Here is a 22,310-nt window from a genome sequence, read left to right on the forward strand (position 1 = left end):
CAAATGTCTTATTGATTTGGAAGGAAATAAGAGTGATTAAATGATGATGAAATGAGCATTTTTCATGAATACTCATACCATGATATGAGATTTCACTCATAGCTTCCACCTTTATTCCGTACACCAAGTCCTTTATTGAGACACATAGCAGCCCTGTCTGCTCACTGCACATTAATGCTCATCTATCCCGCCTACTTATCCCTGGCTGAATCAAGTCAATCCCAGTCAATATTCACTCACATGGACAGCTAATTAAAAAGTCACCCCAAAAAATCATGCTGAACGAATAGACTAAAAGATGTATGCAGAAGATAATTAGCAGGGTGAAGACAGAACCTGGACAGGCCAGTAGGGGAAGGGAGGGGCCATTCACATTAATGCTGGTGAGAAACAGCAGCCGTGCCAGAATAAATTCATATCCCAGTGTGGCGCAATGAACAGCACCGCATAATGTAATCTGCCACAATTCAAGGTTACTAAATGTGCGGCTAACAAATTTATTCAATCCCCTAAGAGCTTAAAGGGCTAAATGAGCATTAGTCTAGTAAAGGTGGAATTCATTTGCCTCGCATGCATGAATCTCACACTATTGTTAACTGTTGGAAATTACGTAATGATCACTCGAATTAACACTTTGAGAAAGGGTAATTCGGATTTGCTCAAAGACTCATAACTACACTGAAGAGAAAGAATAAACGCTTCAAAAGGTAAGAAGTAATGTAACATGAAATTATAGGCTAATCATTCTTTTCATCTTTATTCATTCATTACTTAATCATATTTTACTCCCTCATGTGACATGATTACGTTGTTGCAAAGTTCTGTAAATGATTAAACTGCAACAAAACAGTTGACGAACCCCAATAACGTTTCTCCTTGGACTGGAACCGTGATGGCTTTCAAAGTGAAGTGTGACACAGAAGGACACAAACCAATCATCGCTCACATTGGTTGCATCTCCCCTGCAGGAGAGGACGCTTCATAGATTGACCCAAAATATTTGCTATTATCAGTGTATTTTATTCCTAAAAGAGGTGAAATGAACACATGCTGACTTCAAAGTGCCAAGAATAAAACGTCCTCACAAGGATAGTAAAACCTGAAATCGCCTAAATGTTGAGAAGCAAGGAAAACAGCTTAATAAACATACTCAATCAAGTCAATGGAAATTCTCAACCACCACCTAAACAAACGTGTGCGAAATCAGTGCAAAAGTGTCACTCTCCATCAATGACTGTATAACATGCCTCTGGCTGTCTAGCTGGTGGCTATATGTCTTTCGTCCTCTGCTTGTGAACCTCAGTGGAAAACCAGTATGTGTCAGATAATGAGAGACAGAGAGAGAGAGAGAGAGAGAGAGAGAGAGAGAGAGAGAGAGAGAGTATATACGTTACGCTGACAGTATGCTCTTATTTTCAAGACTAGCCCGTGATTGAATGTCTGTTCTGGTTTTACTCGTGTTTTTAATCCTGTCCCACTTGTGGCATTGGGTTATTGCTCACAATCCTATTATGAACCTTTTGTGGCCTATTGCTTTCTTGACAACAAGGGGTATTATGCACCTTTTTTATATTTGATGCTGGACCAGTGGCAGTCTTCGTTTCATTTGTTGCCCTAGGCTAGATGACACCGTAAATCAGCTTAGCATTCATTATGTAAGTGTAACACATGTTTTGGCTAGTGATACAATTTTTAGTGAGACCGTGCAGGGAAGCCCAGGTTCAACATCCCTACTAAATATTGAATCTTTTTTAGTAAATCAAGCAAAAATCGCAACTGAACTTTACAGATGCTGCATCTTTGATTTATGCAAAAGAAAGCTTTGACATTTTGATAATAACTATTTATGTGTTCCACTGAAAAGTGGCATAAGTACGTTGTTGCAAACTGGGTTCACCCACACCTTCCATTCACTTTCTCTTTGTTTCCTTTTTAAATTTGTGTGAATGCATGCTTAAAAACATTGTGGCATTCACATTTGTCTCATAAATGTGTAACCCATTCATGTTCCATATTCAATGTGAGATTTAAATCTAAATGCATTAAATGAAGCATGGCTCCAGCAGTCATGCTTCATCGAGGCTATTAAACATCATACAATCTAAGAGGGTAAAATAGGACTGTCATCATCAATCTGAACAGTTTTTTCTCTCTCTCTTCTCCACTATGGCATGCCAAGAAAGCTTTCCTTAAAACGTCTGCTTTCAGCCTGTTGCCCGATGCACAAGCGCTTCTCTTGAGACTGTTTGACAAAACTAAGTCTCAGTGGAATACACAAATGGAACGACAGGACGACAGGAGCCAGCGGCATGGGGTCTAGTTAGGAGGTATCCCTCGCAAACGCTTTTGACAAGAGCTCATGACTCCACAGTCTCAGGCTGCTGGCTCTTCATAATTCTTTAAAGACATTTGCATAGCTGCAGTAGGATGCGTCCTGCGCTCTACCTGCGGACAGCGCGAGATGCCACGATGACGCGCACAGCTTGACTGGCAGGGTGTCAGGCTGCTGCTTTAATGATGGAGCTAATGTGCCGTGAACTAGCGCATTAAATACAAGCGACAGGTAATTTTAACACACAAACCTAATCGCATTAGCGGGTCGTCCGATGCGTCTCATTTGGTGTGCCAAACATGATAATGACACTTAGGTGCGCACAGACAATCTAGCCTAAATCAAACCAAGGAGGATATTAATGTCCCAACAGCTGAAACACCACAACTTTTGGATAGAATAACTTACAACAACATTGCAATCGCGAAAGAAACAAGTTGAAGTTAAAACGCGGCGACACAGTACAGATGATTCGTGCGTCTGCAAGCAAAGAAGGGATTCATCATTCCCTTCACATCCGCAACAGCTGCAACTGAGCTCATCCTCCGTTCCCCTCAAATCAGCAGAATTAATCGGACGAAAACTCACCAAAAATTGCCAGCTGGAACAAGTAGAGCCCGATGAGGTCCATCCTGCTTAGAGCCAACAATCTCGAGGCAGTAAAAGACTTTCGCGACTGCCCGTGTCCACTGGCACCAAAGTTGTCCACAAAACGTCGTACTGCGTTCAGTGCTGATTTCCTCCAAAAATGCGAGACGCAATCCAAATCATTTCATAGGAACAGAGCACGTCGAGAATCATCTTTTATTCCCCAGCAAATCTGGCGCCAGATCGAGGGAAACACTTGCGCAAAATCAGTGTCACGAAACGGCACTATTTCATTAACAAGTTTGGATTCTGCGTTAAAAACCTCAATAGCACTCAATACACTAATTAAAGAGCGGTGCTGGTTTTCGGACGTGAATTCAGCTGTTTTTCTTGTGCTGCTGCGTCTCTGTCTAACTCCTGAGCGCATGAGAACTGCACTGACACCAAATCACTGGACGCGTAAGAGCACTGCGCTCTGCCCTCCAACTCTACTGACAGCAGAGAGGAGCAAATGTGAGGAAAGCGAATGCAATTAAATGTCATACTCTACGCAATATCGGATCCCTAAAAAGTAAGAGTACATCTTAAAAACAGATTTTTTTATTTCCAAATTTAGAATTGTATCGCGTAGGATTAAAGGTTAAAAAAAAACAGAGAAGTATAAATTTAATATTTTCTAAATTAGCGTATGCTAGGTCACCCACACCCATGGGAAGAGGAAATATCGTTATATTTGTAAAGCTTTCACAATTTGAATTCTACACTGGTTCTTGAGACGTGGGATAGCACAAATAGCAAAAGTTGCACTGAAATGAATCACATATAATGATTTTAATAGTAAAACTCACTATTACAGTAGTATTACTCAGAACCTGTTACCTATTCAAACCATAACTCAACTGTACTACTTTATATATAGTTGAAGCCAAAAGTTTACATACTTGCAGAATCTGCGAAATGTTTATTATTTTACCAAAATAGGAGATCATATAAAATGCATGTTATTTTTTATTTAGTGCTGACCTGAATAAGATATTTCACATAAAAGGCATTTACATATAGTCCACAAGAGAAAATAATAATTTAATTTATAAAAATTACCCCATTCAAAAGTTTACACATGCTTGATTCTCAGTCCTGTGTTGTTACCTGATTGATCCACAGTTGTATTATTATTTATTTATTTATTTATTTATTTATTTATTTATTTATTTATTTATTTATTTATTTATTTTTTGTGATTGTTGTTCATGAGTCCCTTGTTTGTCCTGAACAGTTAAACTGCCTGCTATTCATTAGAAGAATCCTTCAGGTCCCACAAATTCTTCTTTCAAATTATTTGAACCCTTTCCAACAATGACTGTATGATTTTAAGGGCATTTCAAGGTCAGTACTAAATAAAAAAAATACAAAAAATATTTTGGCAATATAAGAAAATTTACACATCCTCATTCTGTTCAAAAGTTTGCACCTCTGACTCTTAATGCATAGTTTTTCCTTCTGGAGCATCAGTAAGCGTTTGAACCTTCTGTAACAGTTGTTCACGAGTCTCTCGGTTGTCCTCAGTGTGAAAAGATGGATCTTAAAATTGTCCCAAAACTACTGGGTTAAAAAACAAAAACAGTTGAGGGACAGATGCATACAAATTATAAATTGGTTATGTTTGTAGTGAAACGTGTTGTTAGTTTGTCAGCAACCATAGAAGAAGTCAGATATGCACTCAAATATAGGTGAAAACCTCTAAACATGTCCGGATTAATCCAAAATAATTCTGTGATACATAAACATTTATTTTTTTAAGCTGTGTACAGTTTTCCCCAAAATCAGTAAATATTTATTTATTTACTTTGTGTTCCATGCCACTGCAACAATTTCAACAGAGAGAAATATTCATTCAAGCTGGGAAGCAGAGCTCTCAGCCTCAGTGTAAATAAGAAATGAGTGACATTTCCATTAGGTTTGGCAAAGGTTGAAAATGTGTGTGTGATTGCTTGAGCTGTGTTCGATCTCACTGTATGTTTCTTCTTTTCATCACTTTTGTTCTCAGTGCTATGGCACCTTTGAAGTGTGGATGTAATAATTATGACATAATACCTGCTGCAGGTATTTTGACTGACAGGGAAGAGAGAGTGTACAAGTGAGAAAAAGTGAGAACGATAGATTTTCTAGAGAGAGAGAGAGAGAGAGAGAGTGAGTTTGGCCAGTAAAATGTTTGCCAGCAGGGGTTTGGCACAGCATCTTCTCTCACATGCTGGAAAACTGTGGAAACAGGCATACTAACGGCCCATCTGTTGAGAGAGAGAAAGAGAGAGCGAGACAGAGAGACAGAGACATAACAGAAAGTCCTTTTGCGCAGTGCTGACAGGTGATGACTCTACAGCACGTGCTCTTCAGTTTCATTCTGATTCTGCTCACAGAACCTCTAAGACTGATGAAACGTAAGTGTAAGGTTTATGCAGTTAGACGCATAATAAATGTCAAATGTGATTGTATATAATAACATGTTGTGGGTTTTGAAAGTTGGCAGTTACTCTTTTCATATTAAGTCTATTTGAAAGCTACAAGTTATTGTACAAAGAGTTCCCAGAAGAAAAAGTACAGGTCATGGGGCACAAATGTACAAAATGAATAAATAAATAACTACTACATACACTCTTAAAAATAAAGGTGCTTTAAAAGGTTCTTTAAGCGATGCCATAGAAGAACATTTTTTTTTCAGTCAAAGGTTCTTTAAAGAAGAACCTTCTTTCACCACAAATAACTTTTTGTGAATTAGAAAGGTTCTTCATATGTTTAAGGTTCTTTATGGAACCATTTAGACAAGAAAGGTTCTTCTATGGCATCAAGAAGCCCTTTATTTAAAAAAAAATCATACCATATGACTGCAGTAGGGCAATGTCAATGGTAAAAATTTAAACTGTAAAATGACTGTAAAAAGCATGATTTACAGTTCAGATACAGGTTTTCACAAAAACAAAACATGAACTTAATAAATTATTATAATAACACATACTATTTTACTGTCTTATTTGTTGTTTTATAATGCATTATCCTCCAGCCACATTTACAACTCTCCATGTTTGCGGACTGATTTTCACATTGTTCTGAACAAAAACAGACTTATTGAAAATGCAAATTCATTCTCTGCCAGCAGGTGGCACTTTTGGAACAGCAGAAATTTAGTGTTTCCCTTAGTAAAGTCAGTACACAAAGCTTTTTTGAGCTTTGAGGTGTGCAGCTCATATTTAGTCTATAAAATCATAGCCTTTTGATGGTTAACCGTCACATTATGCCATATCACAATTCTTGTCTTTCCGTCCCCAAATTTAAAACCTCTTGAAATCATAATTATAAGGACTTTTTATGGCTTTAAGTTTAAACTAAATTAAGAAATTAAAGGACCTGCGACATAAATTAAGGACCTGCAAAAACCCTGTGCAGTATTTTAGTGTCATGTGTTACCAAGATGGTGTTTTATAAGTGGAAATTTCATGTGTTTAAAACTGTACAAAACCACTGTTAGAGAAACCAAGCAATTAAGTAATTGTACATTGACCCAAAACCATACAGCCCTTGTAAAGAAAAACAGCCTATTTCTCATGATTGATATTTCTGTTCTCTTGAAATCCATGGTCTGGAATGACAAGTTGTTATTATACAACATTTTGATACATTGCCGTGGGTTATCATCTCACCCATTTCATCACAGCTTAGTCTGAACTTTAATCTCCTGTAATTAGTTCATCTATCAAATGCTTGCACCTTTGGTTTTTATTTGAATATACATAATCATGCAAAGTTCATACTGTATGTACATGCTTTGAATTTGTCGTGGCCTCAACCATCTTTCATCCATTTCCCCCTCATCAAATTCTCCATTCTCTGACTGTCATGTGATTCTCCAGCTTTCCAAGCCTGCATTCGGCTAAATTGGACTAAAACAAACACTGTTTTTAACACTGGGATCTTTCAGAAGGAAATGTAAAGCAGCAGAGGATACAGAAACAAAATGGTTTGGCAACATTTCCACACATATTACTCTTATTATTAATTTTTCAGGTGTTTAGGAATAATGGTAACCTACAATACTAATCTACTTTCTTTTTATGACCTCAGGCCATCAGTACAAATTCAGTTTCTGAACACAGAATAGGCTTCATTAACATGTAAATGTGGTCAGTCAGCGATTGAGTTTCTGGAATCCAAAGATTTTGTAACAAAGATGTTCTGCAGCTTATTTTCAATTTTTTTTTTTTTTTTTTTTGTTCTGAAAATATTTTTCCTACTTAAATTAACTGTATTATTTTGGAAAAAAAAAAAAAAAAATAGGGAAATTTGATGCATCATTACATGACCTGAATACACAATAAGGTAACACTTTTGTTATTAATGAATAACTACATAGAGACAAAGAGTAACACAATGTTAACATTTTAATAACTACTATTAACTAACAAGAAATTCTGATTAAAAAAAAATAGTCATAGCACTCATCTGAATGCAGTAGCAGAAGTTCTGAATGGTTAGAAGATTCAATACTTTAAGATTAGGTTATCATCGATAACTATTGTTAGAATGGTAGTTCAATGACTTTCTCTGAAAGGTATGAAAAATAATTATAACACATTCAACAGAGTGCTATTACTTACTACAATGTTAATCAGAGTTTCTTGCTAGTTAATAGCAAAATGTTAATGTTTATGTTGCTAAATGTTGCTCATTTGTTCCTGTGTAGGTGTTCATTAACAAGGAACAATATTCTAAAGTGCTACCCATAATAGAAATGAAGCTGGAGCCAAGGAGGAAGGATAAAGAACTGTCAGAAAACCGAGGTAAGAGGCTATTTATATATATCGCTGTGTTGTGATTGACAGGATTCAATAAACATGCTCTTTCTGAAGTCCATTTAGTTCATCATGACATAATTTTCTGAAAAAGCTATTACATTTCATCCTGTTCCAGCAGATGTTTATCCAGAGTAGTCTAACTTTATGAATATAATTACATGTACATGATAGGAATAAACAAGACAGGTGCACAGGTTGATTTCATTGACAGTGAGTAACATCTCTAATGGAGTCTCACATAAGAATTGTAGATCTCTTACTTACACTTTAAAATATTCACTTTATGTCTCTTGGAATCACATACATGGAATATAAAACTATTACTAATAAATCTCTCACACCTAAGAGAATATAACTGGTATTATTCATTCTTTCCACCGTTCATCTACTAATGCATTCATTCATGCAATTACCTCAAAGGAGATTTATTCTGAACCTGAGATGCAAATGACTTTATTACTTTTTTCAGGGGGGAAACATTGACTAAACGCGTCGAACGACCCTTTCTGTCCTCACCAATCATCAAGCTCCGCTGACATGACACCATCCTAATTTATTGACTCAACAGACAATTATAACGCAATAACAGGACTCATTTTCAATTAATTTATAATGTCATTCTATTTGCGTAATTGCTGTCATTGTTGTAATTGTGTGGGCTTACAGACTTGACCTCCCTGTCTGTGAGTAGAAGGAACGTGTCAGCAGAAACAGAGGGAGGTGACAACACTGCTTTTTACTTATTATACCAACTCTATGAGACATTAATATGCCATGAGTCAATGGAGCCACAGGAGGGTAAATTCTGTGTGTGTGTGCACGTGTGTGTGTACTATACGTGCGGCAGATACAGTTTCAGCAGGATGCATCTGATGTGAGACTCATTTTAATGTGAACAGGAAGAGCGTGTGTGAATCTGATGTGTGACTTTTTCCAGGAAATGAGGAGACAACAGGTCACACTTTCACATCCATGCTTGAATATGTATGGTTTCATGTCTTCCTGACCTGGAGAGCAGCATCTTGTCATAATATACATTACTTGAAACACACACAACACAAACATACATGCATATATACAGCACATCTCCAAACTTAGCCAGGCATGACAATCCTAAGACTTCCTGGAATTTATTTAGAAAATAGTGTCTGCTCGGCTCCACCTTTGCTCGTGTTTCACATTGTCTGTTAGATGACTCTGCAATATGACTCATTTATCTCTCTTTACTGAGTAATGACTATTACTGTCATCTATTTGCAATGTCCTGAAAGATCAGGACAGTGATTCTCCTCATAATGAAAGCCCTAAATTCTCCTGAAGTCGAGTTTTTCTTTTAGCTATTAATAGGCCTATAGGAAATTAGAGTTTGTTTTTATTCTCAAGAAAGCTGTAAGAAATAAAATAAGTACTACCTCTTAATGCCTGATCGTTATCTTCTTCCAACTAATTAACCATTTAACTGTGCTAAGTTATTTTGCTTAGCAGTTAGCTTGCTTACTGAAAACACAATTAAAGAAGTTTAATTTTATAAGTCAATTAAAAGGACAATAATCATACACATTTTCACAATTAAAGCTACACTATTCTGTTTTTGGCCCTCTAGCAGTTGAAGCATACAGTGAGGGAAAAAATATTTGATGCCCTGCTGAATTTGTATGTTTGCTCACTGACAAATACATGATCAGTCTATAATTGTAATGGTAGGTTTATTTAAACAGTGAGAGACAGAATAGCAACAATAACAATAAAAAAATCCAGAAAAACGCACTTCAAAAAAAGTTATAAACTGATTTGCATTTTAATGAGTAAAATAAGTATTTGACCCCTTTGCAAAACATGACTTAGTACTTGGTGGCAAAACCCTCATTGACAATCAAAGAGATCAGGCGTTTCTTGTAGTTGGCCACTAGGTTTGCACCCTCAGGAGCGATTTTGTCTCAATCCTTTTTGTAGATCCTCTCCAAGTTATTAAAGTTTCGAGGCTGATGTTTGGCAACTCCAACCTTCAGCTCCCTCCACAGGTTTTTTATAGGATTAAGGTCTGGAGACTGGCTAGGCCACTCCAGGACCTTAATGTGCTTCTTCTTGAACCATTCCTTTGTTGCCTTGGCCATGTGTTTTGGGTCAGTGCCATGCTAGAATACCCATCCATGACCCATTTTCAATGCCCTGGCTGAGGGAAGGAGGTTTTCACCCAAGATTTGACGTTCATGGCCTTGTCCATCGTTCCTTTGATGCAGTGTAGTTGTCCTGTCCTTTTAGCACAAAAACACCCCCAAAGCATAATGTTTCTTGACATTATTGACAAGATCCTCTCATGTAGTTCTGTGCTGATTGCTCACTGTTCTCATGATCATTGAAACTCCACTAGGAGAGATCTTGCATGGAGCCCCAGACAGAGGGAGATTGACAGTTATTTTGTGTTTCTTCCATTTGCTAATAATCGCACCAACTGTTGTCACCTTCTCACCAAGCTGCATGGTGATGGCCTTGTAGCCCATTCCAGCCTTGTGTGGGTCTACAATCTTGTCCCTGACATTCTTGGACAGCTCTTTGGTGTTGGCCATGGTGGAGAGTTTGGAATCTGACTGATTGATTGCTTCTGTGGACAGGTGTCTTTTATACAGGTAACAAGCTGAGATTAGGAGCACTTCCTTTAAGAGAGTGCACCTAATCTCAGCTCGTTACCTGTATAAAAACACCTGGGAGCCAGAAATCTTGATGATTGATAGGGGATCAAATACTTATTTCACTCATTAAAATGCAAATCAATTTAGAACTTTTTGAAATGTGAATTTTTTATTTTTATTTTTTTATTCTGTCTCTCACTGTTTGAATAAACCTACCATTAAAATGATAGACTAATCATTTCTTTATCATCAGGGGATCAAATAATTTTTTCCCTCACTTTAAATCTGTCACAGAATCACCTGCCTCACCAGCCATACCAGCATCCTACACCCGTTCACAATCACCTGATTACTAATCATGGACACCTGCACTCACTTACCTCCACCATTTAAAAGCACACTCACCTCAGTCACTCATCAGTTGGTTTTGAGATTACAAGCTTCTCCGCGCTGGTTACCGTCCTGTTTCTGTCGAGTTTGGAATCCCAACCTGCCTGCAAAGGAAAAGAAGAATTATGTTCAGATAAGACTGTTTATCCAGCTTCCATTTATCACCTATGTTTGAACTTCTTTATGTTTGGAAGCTCTCTTCTGTTGTGTGAAATCAATACCCAGTTATTTGAATTTCCCTGTCTGCCTCCTTGACCAGTTGTGACAAAATCTACATCTGCACAGAAACATTGTTTGAGTAATTGGCATGTCCTAAAGACCCGCTTCCCTTCATTTCAGTTGCTACGTCCAACAAGCTATGTTGCTCTCACACCACACATCATGTTCTCACACAGTGAAAAATACATCCATACAAAGAGGAAACTGACAATGTGCCAACAGACAAAACGGAACAGGTTTTTTTTCGTATGAAGTTTTAGCTGTTAAATTTTGTAAGAAATTCAAACAATAAATTCTGTTTTGTGACTCTTTAATGTGTCCTGACAGATCATCTCTTCCTCTTTACTAGTTACTGCGAAATATACATGAATGAACATCAGAAGGTAGCTTGTTTCAACCGCAGAAAAACGTTGTAGTCCATCAATGTTAAAGGAGAAGTTCACTTCCTGAACGAAAATTTCTTGATAATTTACTGGTAATTTAATACTGATAATTTACCTCCATGTCAACCAAAATATAAAAAAATAAGTTTTTTAAGAAAACATTTCAGGTTTTTTCTCCATATAATGGACTTCAATGGTGGTCAAAAGGGTTGAAGGTCCGAACTGCAGTTTCAATGCAGCTTTAAAGGGCTCTACACAATCCCAGACAAGGAATAAGGGTCTTATCTAAAGAAACGATCGGTCATTCTTTAAAAAATACAAATTTCTATAACATGTTAACCACAAATGCTCATCTTGCACTAGTTCGAACTAGGCGGAAGAACTAATCATGCATGACTTTTCTAGCTTCTTGCAGAGCTAGTGAAATATAAGCATTTATGGTTAAAAGTATATAAATTCATATTTTTTAAAGAAAATTACCAGTCGTTTCACTAGATAAGACCCTTATTCCTTGGTTGGGATCATGTAGAGCCCTTTAAAACTGCATTAAAAATGCAATTTGGACCTTCAACCCATTAATCCCCATTGAAGTCCACTGTATGAAGAAAAATTCTGGAACGTTTTCTTCAAAAGTCTTAATTTCTTTTCAACGGAAGAAAGACATGAATATTTTGGATGACATGGGGGTGAGTAAATTATCAGGAAAGTTTTATTCTGGAAGTGAACGCCTCGGGTTACTCTCGTAACCCTAGTTCCTCGAGGGAACGAGACGCTGCGTCGTAACGCTTTGGGAACGCCTCCAGCGTGACTACGCTCTGAATACGTGTGTAATCTCGTCCAATAGGAAAGCGCGTATGACGTCACGGGCGGGGTGACGTCGAGAACCAGGAAGCTATAAAGCACTTGCGGTGAGTGCGATCGGCAGCTTCTGCCACTAGGAGCGCTGCAGGGATGCCGGAATTGTGGCTTAACGACGCAGCATCTCATTCCCTCGAGGAACTAGGGTTACGAGAGTAACCCGAGGCATTCCCCTTTGAGAACGTCGAGCTGCGTCGTAACGCTTTGGGAACGATATGCCCACGCCGCCAGAATTACAAGACCCTGCTTGTGTGGGTCAAAGGAGAAGGGCGAGAGATGCCCATATAGAGACGCTGCTGAAAGTAGGCAGTCAAAAAGATAGAGCAAGAATGCCCAGATAACAATCGCCTGCTACAAGCAGGCTAGAGAGAGATGAGGGGAACAGGGATCCCCGAGAGAAGTACCCTACCGTGAGGGGGGTAAGTCAGAGGAAAGGGCACAAGTGCCCGGAGTAGAGGGGAGGTCTAGCTCATAGAACCTCACAAAAGTAAGAGGGGTGGACCATCCCGCCGCGTTGCAGATATCTTGGAGAGAGACTCCTGATAAAAAGGCCTTGGAGGCCGCCACTTTATGGGTAGAGTGAGCCTTGACCTCCAAAGGTGAGGGGAGACCAGAGGACTCGTATGAGAGAGAGATGGCATCCGTGATCCACCGACTTATCGTTTGCTTGGTAGCAGGAAGACCTCTATTGTGGGGACCGAAGCATACAAACAATTGGTCCGTCTTCCTCCACAGGGCAGCTCTGTGGACATATGTGTCCCGCACAGGACACATACAGTTAAGCTTCTGCTGTTCTGGCTCTCTGAAAGGAGGAGGACAGAAGGCCTGGAGCTCAACGGGCCATGGCACCGAGGAGGGAACCTTGGGGACGTACCCCGCCTTAGGAAACAAAAACGCTTTGACCATACCAGGTGCAAAGTCTAGATAGGCAGGGGCCACAGAAAGGGCCTGTAAGTCGCCGACTCTCTTCAGAGAGGAAATGGCAAGGAGGAAGGCAGTCTTGAAGGACAAGAGTCTGTCCGAAATCTCCTCGATAGGCTCAAATGGAGGATTACAAAGAGCCTATAAAACCACAGCCAAGTCCCAGGAAGGGACACGAGAGCGTACCGGAGGCTTCAGCCTCAGCGCACCGAGGAGGAAACGTGACACCAGAGGATTCCTACCGAGAGAGGTAGGGCCGGGAAGGTAGGGTAAGGGAATGTGGAAAGCAGCTATGGCTGCCACGTAAACTTTTAAAGTTGAGTGAGTAACGCCCATCGAAAAACGAGCTTGTAGAAAGTCCAGCACTGAACCTACTGGGCAGTGGACTGGGTCAATATGGTGTTCATTACACCAAAGAACAAAAATTTTCCATTTTCCGGTGTATAGTTTCCTCGTAGAGGGAGCTCTGGATTGGAGAATGGTCTCAACAACCTCGGTTGAGAGACCAGAAGCTAGGAGCTGTGCCCCCTCAGGGGCCACACCCACAGCTTCCATAGTTCCGGGCGGAGGTGCAGTAGCGCGCCCCCTGCTTGTGAGAGGAGATCCCTCCTGACGGGGAGTTCCCACGGAGGGCCGTCAAAGAGGGAGACTAGGTCCGAAAACCATACTCGGCCCGGCCAGAACGGGGCTACTAGTAAGAGGCGGACCCGTCCCGGCTTACCCTCTCCAGAACTCCCAGGAGCAGAGCGATCGGGGGAAATGCGTACAGGCGAAGCCTCGGCCACATCTGTACCATGACATCCAGTCCCAGGGGAGCTGGATGACTCAGAGAGAACCAAAGGGGACATTGTGTCGTCTCCTGGCTCGCAAAGAGATCCACTCAGGCTTTCCCAAATTTGCTCCAAATGACTTCCACCACCTCGGGGTGGAGTCTCCATTCCCCGGCCTCAGCCCCTGTCTCTACAGGACGTCTGCTCCCACATTGAGATGTCCAGGGATGTAAGCCGCTCTCAGCGAGAGGAGTTTCCCCTGGGACCACACAAGGATCTGGTGTGCCAGCTTGTTTAAGGGGCGCGACCGCAGACCTCCTTGGTGGTTGATGTAGGCGACCACCGCTGTGTTGTCGGTGCGGACCAATACATGTCGATCTCTCAGGTCTGGGAGAAAGTGTTTCAAAGCTAGAAACACGGCCTGCATTTGCAGGCAATTGATATGCCACGTAAGATGGCGACCGCTCCACAGACCATGGGCTGAGCGGCCACTCATGACCGCTCCCCAACCGATGAGGGATGCATCCGTCTCTAGAGTTAGGCGGCGACACGGAGCTCCCAGCACCGGGCCCTGAGAGAGGAACCAAGGTTTCCTCCACATGTCTAAAGCACGAAAGCAGCGCCGCGTGACTTTGATCATGCGAAGTGGGTTGTCCCTCGGAGCAAACCCCTTGGTTCTGAGCCACCACTGCAGGGGTCTCATATACAGCAGGCCAAGAGGTATCACGTTGGACGCAGCTGCCATGAGACCCAGCAGAACTTGGAACTGCCTGATAGTAGGGTTGGGCATCGAGAACCGTTTAAAAAATAACGATGCCATTGGAATCGTTTATAAAATTTGTTTTCGATTCCGATCATCGGTTCCAAACACGCAAGTTTTGGTTTCCATTGTGGCCACCGTATTTCTGGAAATGCTTGCCGCGCGCTTGTTCAGTTGCAGCTATGGAGCACGGTAAGCGGCGCTCAAAAGTGTGGCTTTATTTCACACTAAGGGTGTACTCACACTAGGCAGTTTGAACCGTGCCCAAGTGCGTTTGACCACCAAAGCGCGGTTCGTTTGACTAGTGTGAGTGCTCCGAGCCGTGCCCGGGCGCGGCTCGTTTAGCCGGCCCTGGCCCGCTTGGAAGAGGTGGGACGGTAAAGTTGGACTCGGGCGCGGTTAGCATGCAGTGTGAGCGCTAACCGTGCTGGAGCACGGAACAGGACGCGTGATGTCGCGTTTTTGCGAGGTAATCAGCGTTTTTATAGTCCATAATCAAAGCTGCAAAGTCCTTGCTGCACTTCAGCTGGTACCTTGCAAACCTCCTCATATAAGCAGCACGATTGCGCGAAAATTTTCGTGCCACAAATGCGATAGACATGTTTAACGATAGGCTGTGGACAACCGCGGAACAAACGACTCAAAATTACTATCCACAAAGTAAAAGAGTGATGGACTAAATTGCGTTCAGCGAGAGAGCGCTCTTCCTGTGTTTTTACATGCAACACATGTGACAAAATGATATCTTGCACGGGAGGATGCACTACGAATATAACGAAACACCTACGCCTGCATGATGTACAAATTAAGGGGTGTAGCGTGTTTGACGTGCTGCGCAGGTCCACTGTCTCGTCATGCACAGAGAGTCCAGACCAGGGTGCAAGTTCTGCATATATAAATCTGTTTTTGGGCTGGTGCAGAGGCATTCCTAATTTTCTCCTACATGGGCTGCAGCTCCTAAAACTAAAACTCATATTGAATCAAAATAAAATTATCCTCTGTGAAATCAAATGAGCCTGTGACATGTTTTGACTCAGCCCACAAAGAATCGGAATTGAGAATCGAAAAGAACCGAAATGGAAAGGAAGAATCGGAATCGGAATCAGAATCGTTCAAATCAAAACGATGCCCAACCCTACCTGATAGTGAGTGACTGCCCTATTCTGACTCTGCTGACTGATGTGAGGATCGACTTGATCCGAGCAGGAGACAGACGTGACTGCATCGTGGTCGAATCCCACAATACCCCAAGATAATTGGTTCTCTGTGACGGAGAAAGCACACTTTTCTTGGCATTTACTCTTAACCCCAAATCTTTCATGTGGGCGAGAACGACATCTCGATGCCGAGCCGCCAGATACTCCGACTGTGCTAGGATCAGCCAATCGTCTATATAGTTTAGAATACGGATGCCCTGCATCCGAAAAGGAGCCAAAGCAGCGTCCATGCATTTGGTGAAAGTTCGGGGCGAGAGCACTAGGCCGAACGGAAGAACTCTGTATTGGTAGGCTTTGTCCCCAAAAGCGAACCTCAGGAACTTCCTGTGTTGTGGAAGGATGGAGATGTGAAAATAAGCGTCCTTGAGATCTATCGTCACAAACCAGTCCTCGGACCTGATTTGAGACACGACTTGCTTGATAGTTAGCATTCTGAATTTGAGTTTCATAACTGCGCGATTTAAAAGACGCAGATCTAAGATAGGACACAGCCCTCCATCATTCTTTGGAACAATGAAGTAGCGGCTGTAGAACCTGGACTCTGTGAGGAGGGACCACCTCAATGGCCTCCTTCCTCAAGAGAGTTTCTACTTCCTGTTCTAGTATCAGAGCCTGCTGGTGGCCCACAAGAGTGGGAAGAACCCCCTGAAAAGGTGGTGGATGAGAACCAAACTGAATTCTGTAACCTTTTTCTACAGTCTGCAGGACCCATTGAGATACATTTGGCAGAAGCTTCCACGCTGCTAAATGTTCTACTAAGGGAATCAGCCTCTCGAGGCTGACCTCTGATGTACTTAGAGACCTCCTTGGAGGTGGCGAGTCTCCCTGCACCGCTACAAAGACGGGCGGATGTAGAGAGGGAGATCTGCTGGAGACCGCTGTGCCCTGAAGCACCAGTGGTGGCAGGGTTAGCAGACCGATCTCCTGAGGGCACTGAGGAAAAGAGGTGTTGTGCTCTTCCCCAGGGGGACCTGCCCTCAGAAGCCCTGAATTGTCAGAATTGTCAGAATTGTCAGAGGAGAAATTCTTCAGAATTGTTCTTAGCCTGAAGAACGGCCCTCAGGTCGAACTTAGGCTTCAAAGCCCCGGATTTAGAACGCCGCTGGGACTCCCGATCCCGAACAGGAGGAGCGCGGGAGGCGACGCTCTGTTTTTGTGTGTCGCAGATTGAGGAGGAGGTACTCGGGTGGAGCTGCTCCTGCCCAGCAACCCCAGAGCGAGAGAGGCGAGGAAGAAACCTCTGGAATGCCGCCGCTTGCTGCCTAGCTTGATGGAACCTATCGACGACGGTCTCAACCGAATCGCCGAATAGGCCTGAGGGCACAAGCGGGGCGTCGAGTAGATAGACCCTGTCTTTATCTCTCATATCAGACAGGGTCAGCCAGAGGTGCCTTTCTGTGGCCACCATAGCTGCCATGGACCGCCCAATGGCGCGGGTGGTCACCTTGGTGGCACGCAAGGCTAGATCGGCGGTACGACGCAGCTCGCATACGTCGTCCGCCTTAACTTCCTCGCCTTCTCCCAGCTCTTTCAGCAAATCGGCCTGGTATGCCTGCAACACCACCATGGTGTGCAGGCAAGCACCAGCCTGGCCGGCTGCCGAGTACCCCTTACCCAGCAAAGAAGATGTAGTACGGAGAGGTTTGCTGGGTAAGGCCGGGGCTTTCAGAGACGATGCCGAAGCGGGCGAGAGATAGCTGGTGAGCGTCTGCTTGACCTGTATCATCGCTCTGTAACCATGCTCACCCATCCCGACCACATTACTGTAGTTAGAGGCGGTGGGAGAGTGAACACGGGCCGAGAATGGCTTTGTCCACGATCTCGACACCTCAGTGTGGAGATCGGGAAAAAACGGTAAGCCCCGGCGTGGAGGTGGTGGTTTGGAGCGCAGGTACCTCTCATCAAGCCTGCTGTTTGGTTGCTCCATAGGGGTGACAGCGGGCCAGTCAAGATTTAATTTAGGGGATAGCCAGAGGGACGACTGCTCTTCCTGGATGGAAGAAATATAGGGCTTCCAATCCAGAGATAGCTGAGGATCTAATAAGGGAGGAGGGAGAAAGTGGTTCACCCGTCTCCACTCCTGTTAAAATATCCATTTGCGAACCCCATGAATGCAGACGCCGCTCCGCATCAGCGACAGCGGGACCTGATCCATGAGGAACGCTTATGAGGGCTCCTTTCTCGGAAAGAGCCCTCCGGGAGAGAAGCGTACGCAGCGGCAGCCGCAAACAATGCACACAGTCAGCCTCCTCAAAGGCTGACTGGGCATGCTTCACCCCCAAGCAAATTACACACAAAGCATGTGTGTCCTCTGCCGTGATGTAGCGTGGGCAGGGAGGAACACACTGCTTAAATTGTTTGCTATCGCCCTTGGACATTTTGTCAAGCACTCAAATAAAATTGGAGCAAACTGGCCCAGAAAAACAGTGCTGACAGACAAAGACACACACAGAGCGCGACTGAAAGACAGAAGCTGCCGATCGCACTCACCGCACGTGCTTTATAGCTTCCTGGTTCTCAACGTCACCCCGCCCGTGACATCATACGCGCTTTCCTATTGGACGAGATTACACACGTATTCAGAGCGTGGTCACGCTGCATGTGTTCCCAAAGCGTTACGACGCAGCTCGACGTTCCCGAAGGGGAACTTCTCCTTTAATCTACTCTCCTGTCTTATTTGATTGTCAAACAAAATTTTGCATTATGACTGGTCAGATTGTCTGTCAATCAAACTCCGTGAGAATGGTCAGTTAGGTGAGTTTTGCTTTGGCTCCGGTTCTGCGTGAAAAAAAATCTGATGGCTTGAGGCATATACTTGTCTCTCTTGTCAGTGCCAAGATTGAATTACGAATTGCTATTCATATCAAAAAAGCTAATGCTGCAGAAACTATTATAACTTGAGTAGTAGGCTGGTTGGTTAATTATAGGCAAACAGACCACAGTACCTGGTTTAGAGGTTGGCATTGTTACCAGCATAAACATGGTTTTGTGAACCCAGATGCACAGCTAATGTGCTGCTATGCAAACTAAATGTATTTTTTAAAAGTCAAGCCAGTGCTGATTCATGTTTTATTAATAAAGGTTCATTTGTTGTAGCTTCGAGCTACTACTACACCTTCCGCTGCATATAGTAGTACTCATGACCTTCTTTTCTTTATTTAGAGATATGACTGAATGGCAGAAACATGCAGTTTCCAGTGAAATCCATCCTGACAGCTCTGAAATATAAATTATAAATATAGGCATACCATAATTTAGGGTAAGGTAAAAACAACAACAACAACAACAAAAACAGGGTTTGTAAAATGATTAGATGAGGTACTGTTTTTTATTATTATTTTGTTAATTTCGAGAAAATAAAATGTACATAGTGTAGCATTAGGAAAAAGTATTCTGTAAAACCTATTTTGGTAACACTTTATTTTGATGGTCCATCTGTTGACACTCTACTAGTTATCAGTATTCATTTAGTTGCATGTCAACAGTGCATCAGACAATCAACATACATTCAACTAACTGCCTGTAGATTATAAGGTGCTTTTTAATTTCTTATCTATAGATTTTACAAAAAGTGCATGTTGACTGTCAGTATGTCTTTTTCAACATGTTATTAACTAATAGTCAGCTAACTTTTTGTAGATTGTGTTACTATCCTCTAAATTGTTTACCAACTTATTAAAATTAATCTGTCAGTTGATAGTCTACAGTCATGTCAACATATGATCAACAGCATATTATATCATCCTTACTTAAGAGCCTCAAATGAAAAATTACTTAACCATCTCGTTTTTATCAAAATCACTAGTTTGTTATCTGTTGATAGTTAACTAAACATTAGTTGTGCATCTGTTGTGTGTCAACTAATATAAAGTTTACATTCAGCAGACTATTAGTAGGCATTCTCAACTAAGCATTTGTAGATATATTTTAGGACTATCCAATTAAAGTGAAAAACAGTTGATAACAGTAGAAAGTCTATAAGCTATCAACAGAACACATACAAGCATGCATTAATTATATGCAATATATTTGCAGTTTAAAATGAAAGTCAATACCAGACAATGAAAATACAATAGAACAAACACTACAGGCAGGATATTGGAGAAAGTTGTTTTATTAACAATATATTTACACAAACCCACTGTTTGCAAGTGTATCAGATCTGAACACTCTGATTATGTGTGGCAAGTTTGACATCAATTAACAAATATTTATATATAAAACAAACAAACAGAAGTTACTTTACTCCTGGTGCTGTTTGTTTGTTTGTTTTATATAACTTACCCATTTAATAGCGAATATAAAAGGATATAAAACGTAACTGACCAAAATATGCAGGAAAATTCTCATTTTGATAATAAAACATAAAAATATTTTTATAGTCGCTAGTCACACTCCTACCTCGAAACCTAACATTAACCATATATCTCTGTACAGTAATAAAAAAAACATGAAAGACGGAAACGTGCAATCGCAATAATTTATTCATAAACAAAAATGTCAACAGCTGTACCAAAAAGTAATCCAAATGACTATGCGTTTGCAGCCGCAGTCGTCTCTGACGGAATACAGTAGGTTTCTTTGAGGTGCAGAGCAGGATTTAAATTGTTGATGGCTGAAAATATGATCCAGATTATTATCCTGATCCTCTCCGTCTAGGCGCCCGCGTATCGTTCAAACGCATCTCGCCAGAAACACGGCATGTCGTAATCTGTGGCGAATGCTGGCAAGAGCGCGAAGGCTACACTTATGCATCCTTTCCTGTGTATGGGATATTTTTCGAACGAAGGACGCAGTCCTTGGTTGAAATTCCGAGGATCCTCGACATTGGAACAGTCCTTCGGCGGATGTCGATGACGTAGCATCCTCGAAATTCTGGCTTCCGAGGATCCTTCCTTGACATTGAGAAACGCCTATAGACATAATAGAGATAGACGCCACATTGGCTGCTGGAAACGAGAAATGCGGCCGCCATCTTGGACCGGTCATACTCTGGAATTCATTACATCGCGTAGCAGCAGCAAAAGTGAGAGAACATGCCTGAACACTGTGTAGGATAGGTGTGTGTGTGTGTGTGTGTGTGTGTGTTGTGTGTGTGTGTGTGTGTGTGTGTGAGCGAGAGAGAATGAAATACTCCAAGTAGACTCTAATGTAATATAGTATTTCTTCAACTCATTAAAATACCTTTACCGTCACTATCTGTTTCTGCTTCTCTATCATATTTATAGTGTGTGATTTGCAAAATTCCTATCATAGCCTACACCTCATATGGTTATGGTTGCGCTTTTGTCCAAAGTGACATAAATACAAAACAATATAATACTTAAATTTAACAGGGAACAGATTGAGATGTCAGATTATAGGCTAGCTAATAAGGAGAATAGCAAAAATGAACAACGTCAATTCAGTCAATAGCATAATGAAATAAACAATAAAAATGAGGGAAAACAGCAATAATCAACAATGTCAATTCAAGCAAAATATTAGTGATGTGACGTTAAACACCGAAAGCTTCGAAGCTTGTATCAAAAGACCGAAACATCTCACAGTGAAGCACTGTACCCACGTGACTGCTTCATATTCTGATTAAAATAACGCGTTTCAAGTGTCATTCGCTTTTTGTTAAGAATGCATCATAATACGAATAAATATGTTATTTACAGATTAATTCAAGTAAAATTACATTTATTTTTTATTTCTGACAGTTTTCGTAGCACAAATTGATGTATTTGATGAAACTGTCCAAAATCGCTTTGAGATCTGGGACGCAAAGGCAACTTTTCCCACCTTTGAACACAAGATGTCATTAGTGTGCAACGTGTTGAAAAGCTTCGAGTAATGAACCTTTTTACGATACAGTTGAGGGGAAAGCCTCAGTGCTTTGAAAAGCTTCATTTTACCATCACAACAAAATATAATAACAGCATGGTAAGACTACATTAAGGAGAATATCAGTAATGAACAACAATGTCAAATGAATAAACAGCCAAGTGAAAATAGAATAAAACTATACAAACCATAACGCATTAGAAGTGCTTAAGTCCATGTTGTAAGTCTTTAGACCCTCTTAAAAGACCTAATACTATCACAAGAACGGAGATATTCATTATATTACTGTTAAGCTCACTATCAATATTAAAATATGCCAAACCATGTGTCATGTTTCACAGCTATATTTATGACCTTTGCAGCTAAAAAAAACGCGTGAAAATCAGTTCGATATTCCGTGAGGTATGATTAATTAAATGCGTTGACAGCTCATTACACCTGCCAAACAGATTACACTGAGTGGAGCGGGTGACCGGTCCAAGATGGCGGCCCCACGTCTCGTCAGCGCCAGTAGGGAGTATCGGTCGATGGGGCGTCTACTCTCTATATATGTCTATGCTGGCAAG

General features: G+C 41.5%; 1 protein-coding gene across 1 annotated transcript in view; it reads right to left on the bottom strand.

Moving 5' to 3' along the window:
• The window catches only part of gfra4a (GDNF family receptor alpha 4a), a 404,626-nt gene extending 401,247 nt beyond the window's left edge, over nt 1–3,379 (bottom strand). The window contains exon 1 of the mRNA XM_073835122.1: nt 2,921–3,379. Coding sequence (XP_073691223.1) covers nt 2,921–2,963 — 43 coding nt within the window. The 5' untranslated portion in view covers nt 2,964–3,379. The remainder of the gene's footprint in view (nt 1–2,920) is intronic.
• Nucleotides 3,380–22,310: the final 18,931 nt, after the last annotated feature.

The sequence above is a fragment of the Garra rufa genome, chromosome 2, assembly GCF_049309525.1.
Source record: "Garra rufa chromosome 2, GarRuf1.0, whole genome shotgun sequence".
NCBI lineage: Eukaryota > Metazoa > Chordata > Actinopteri > Cypriniformes > Cyprinidae > Garra > Garra rufa.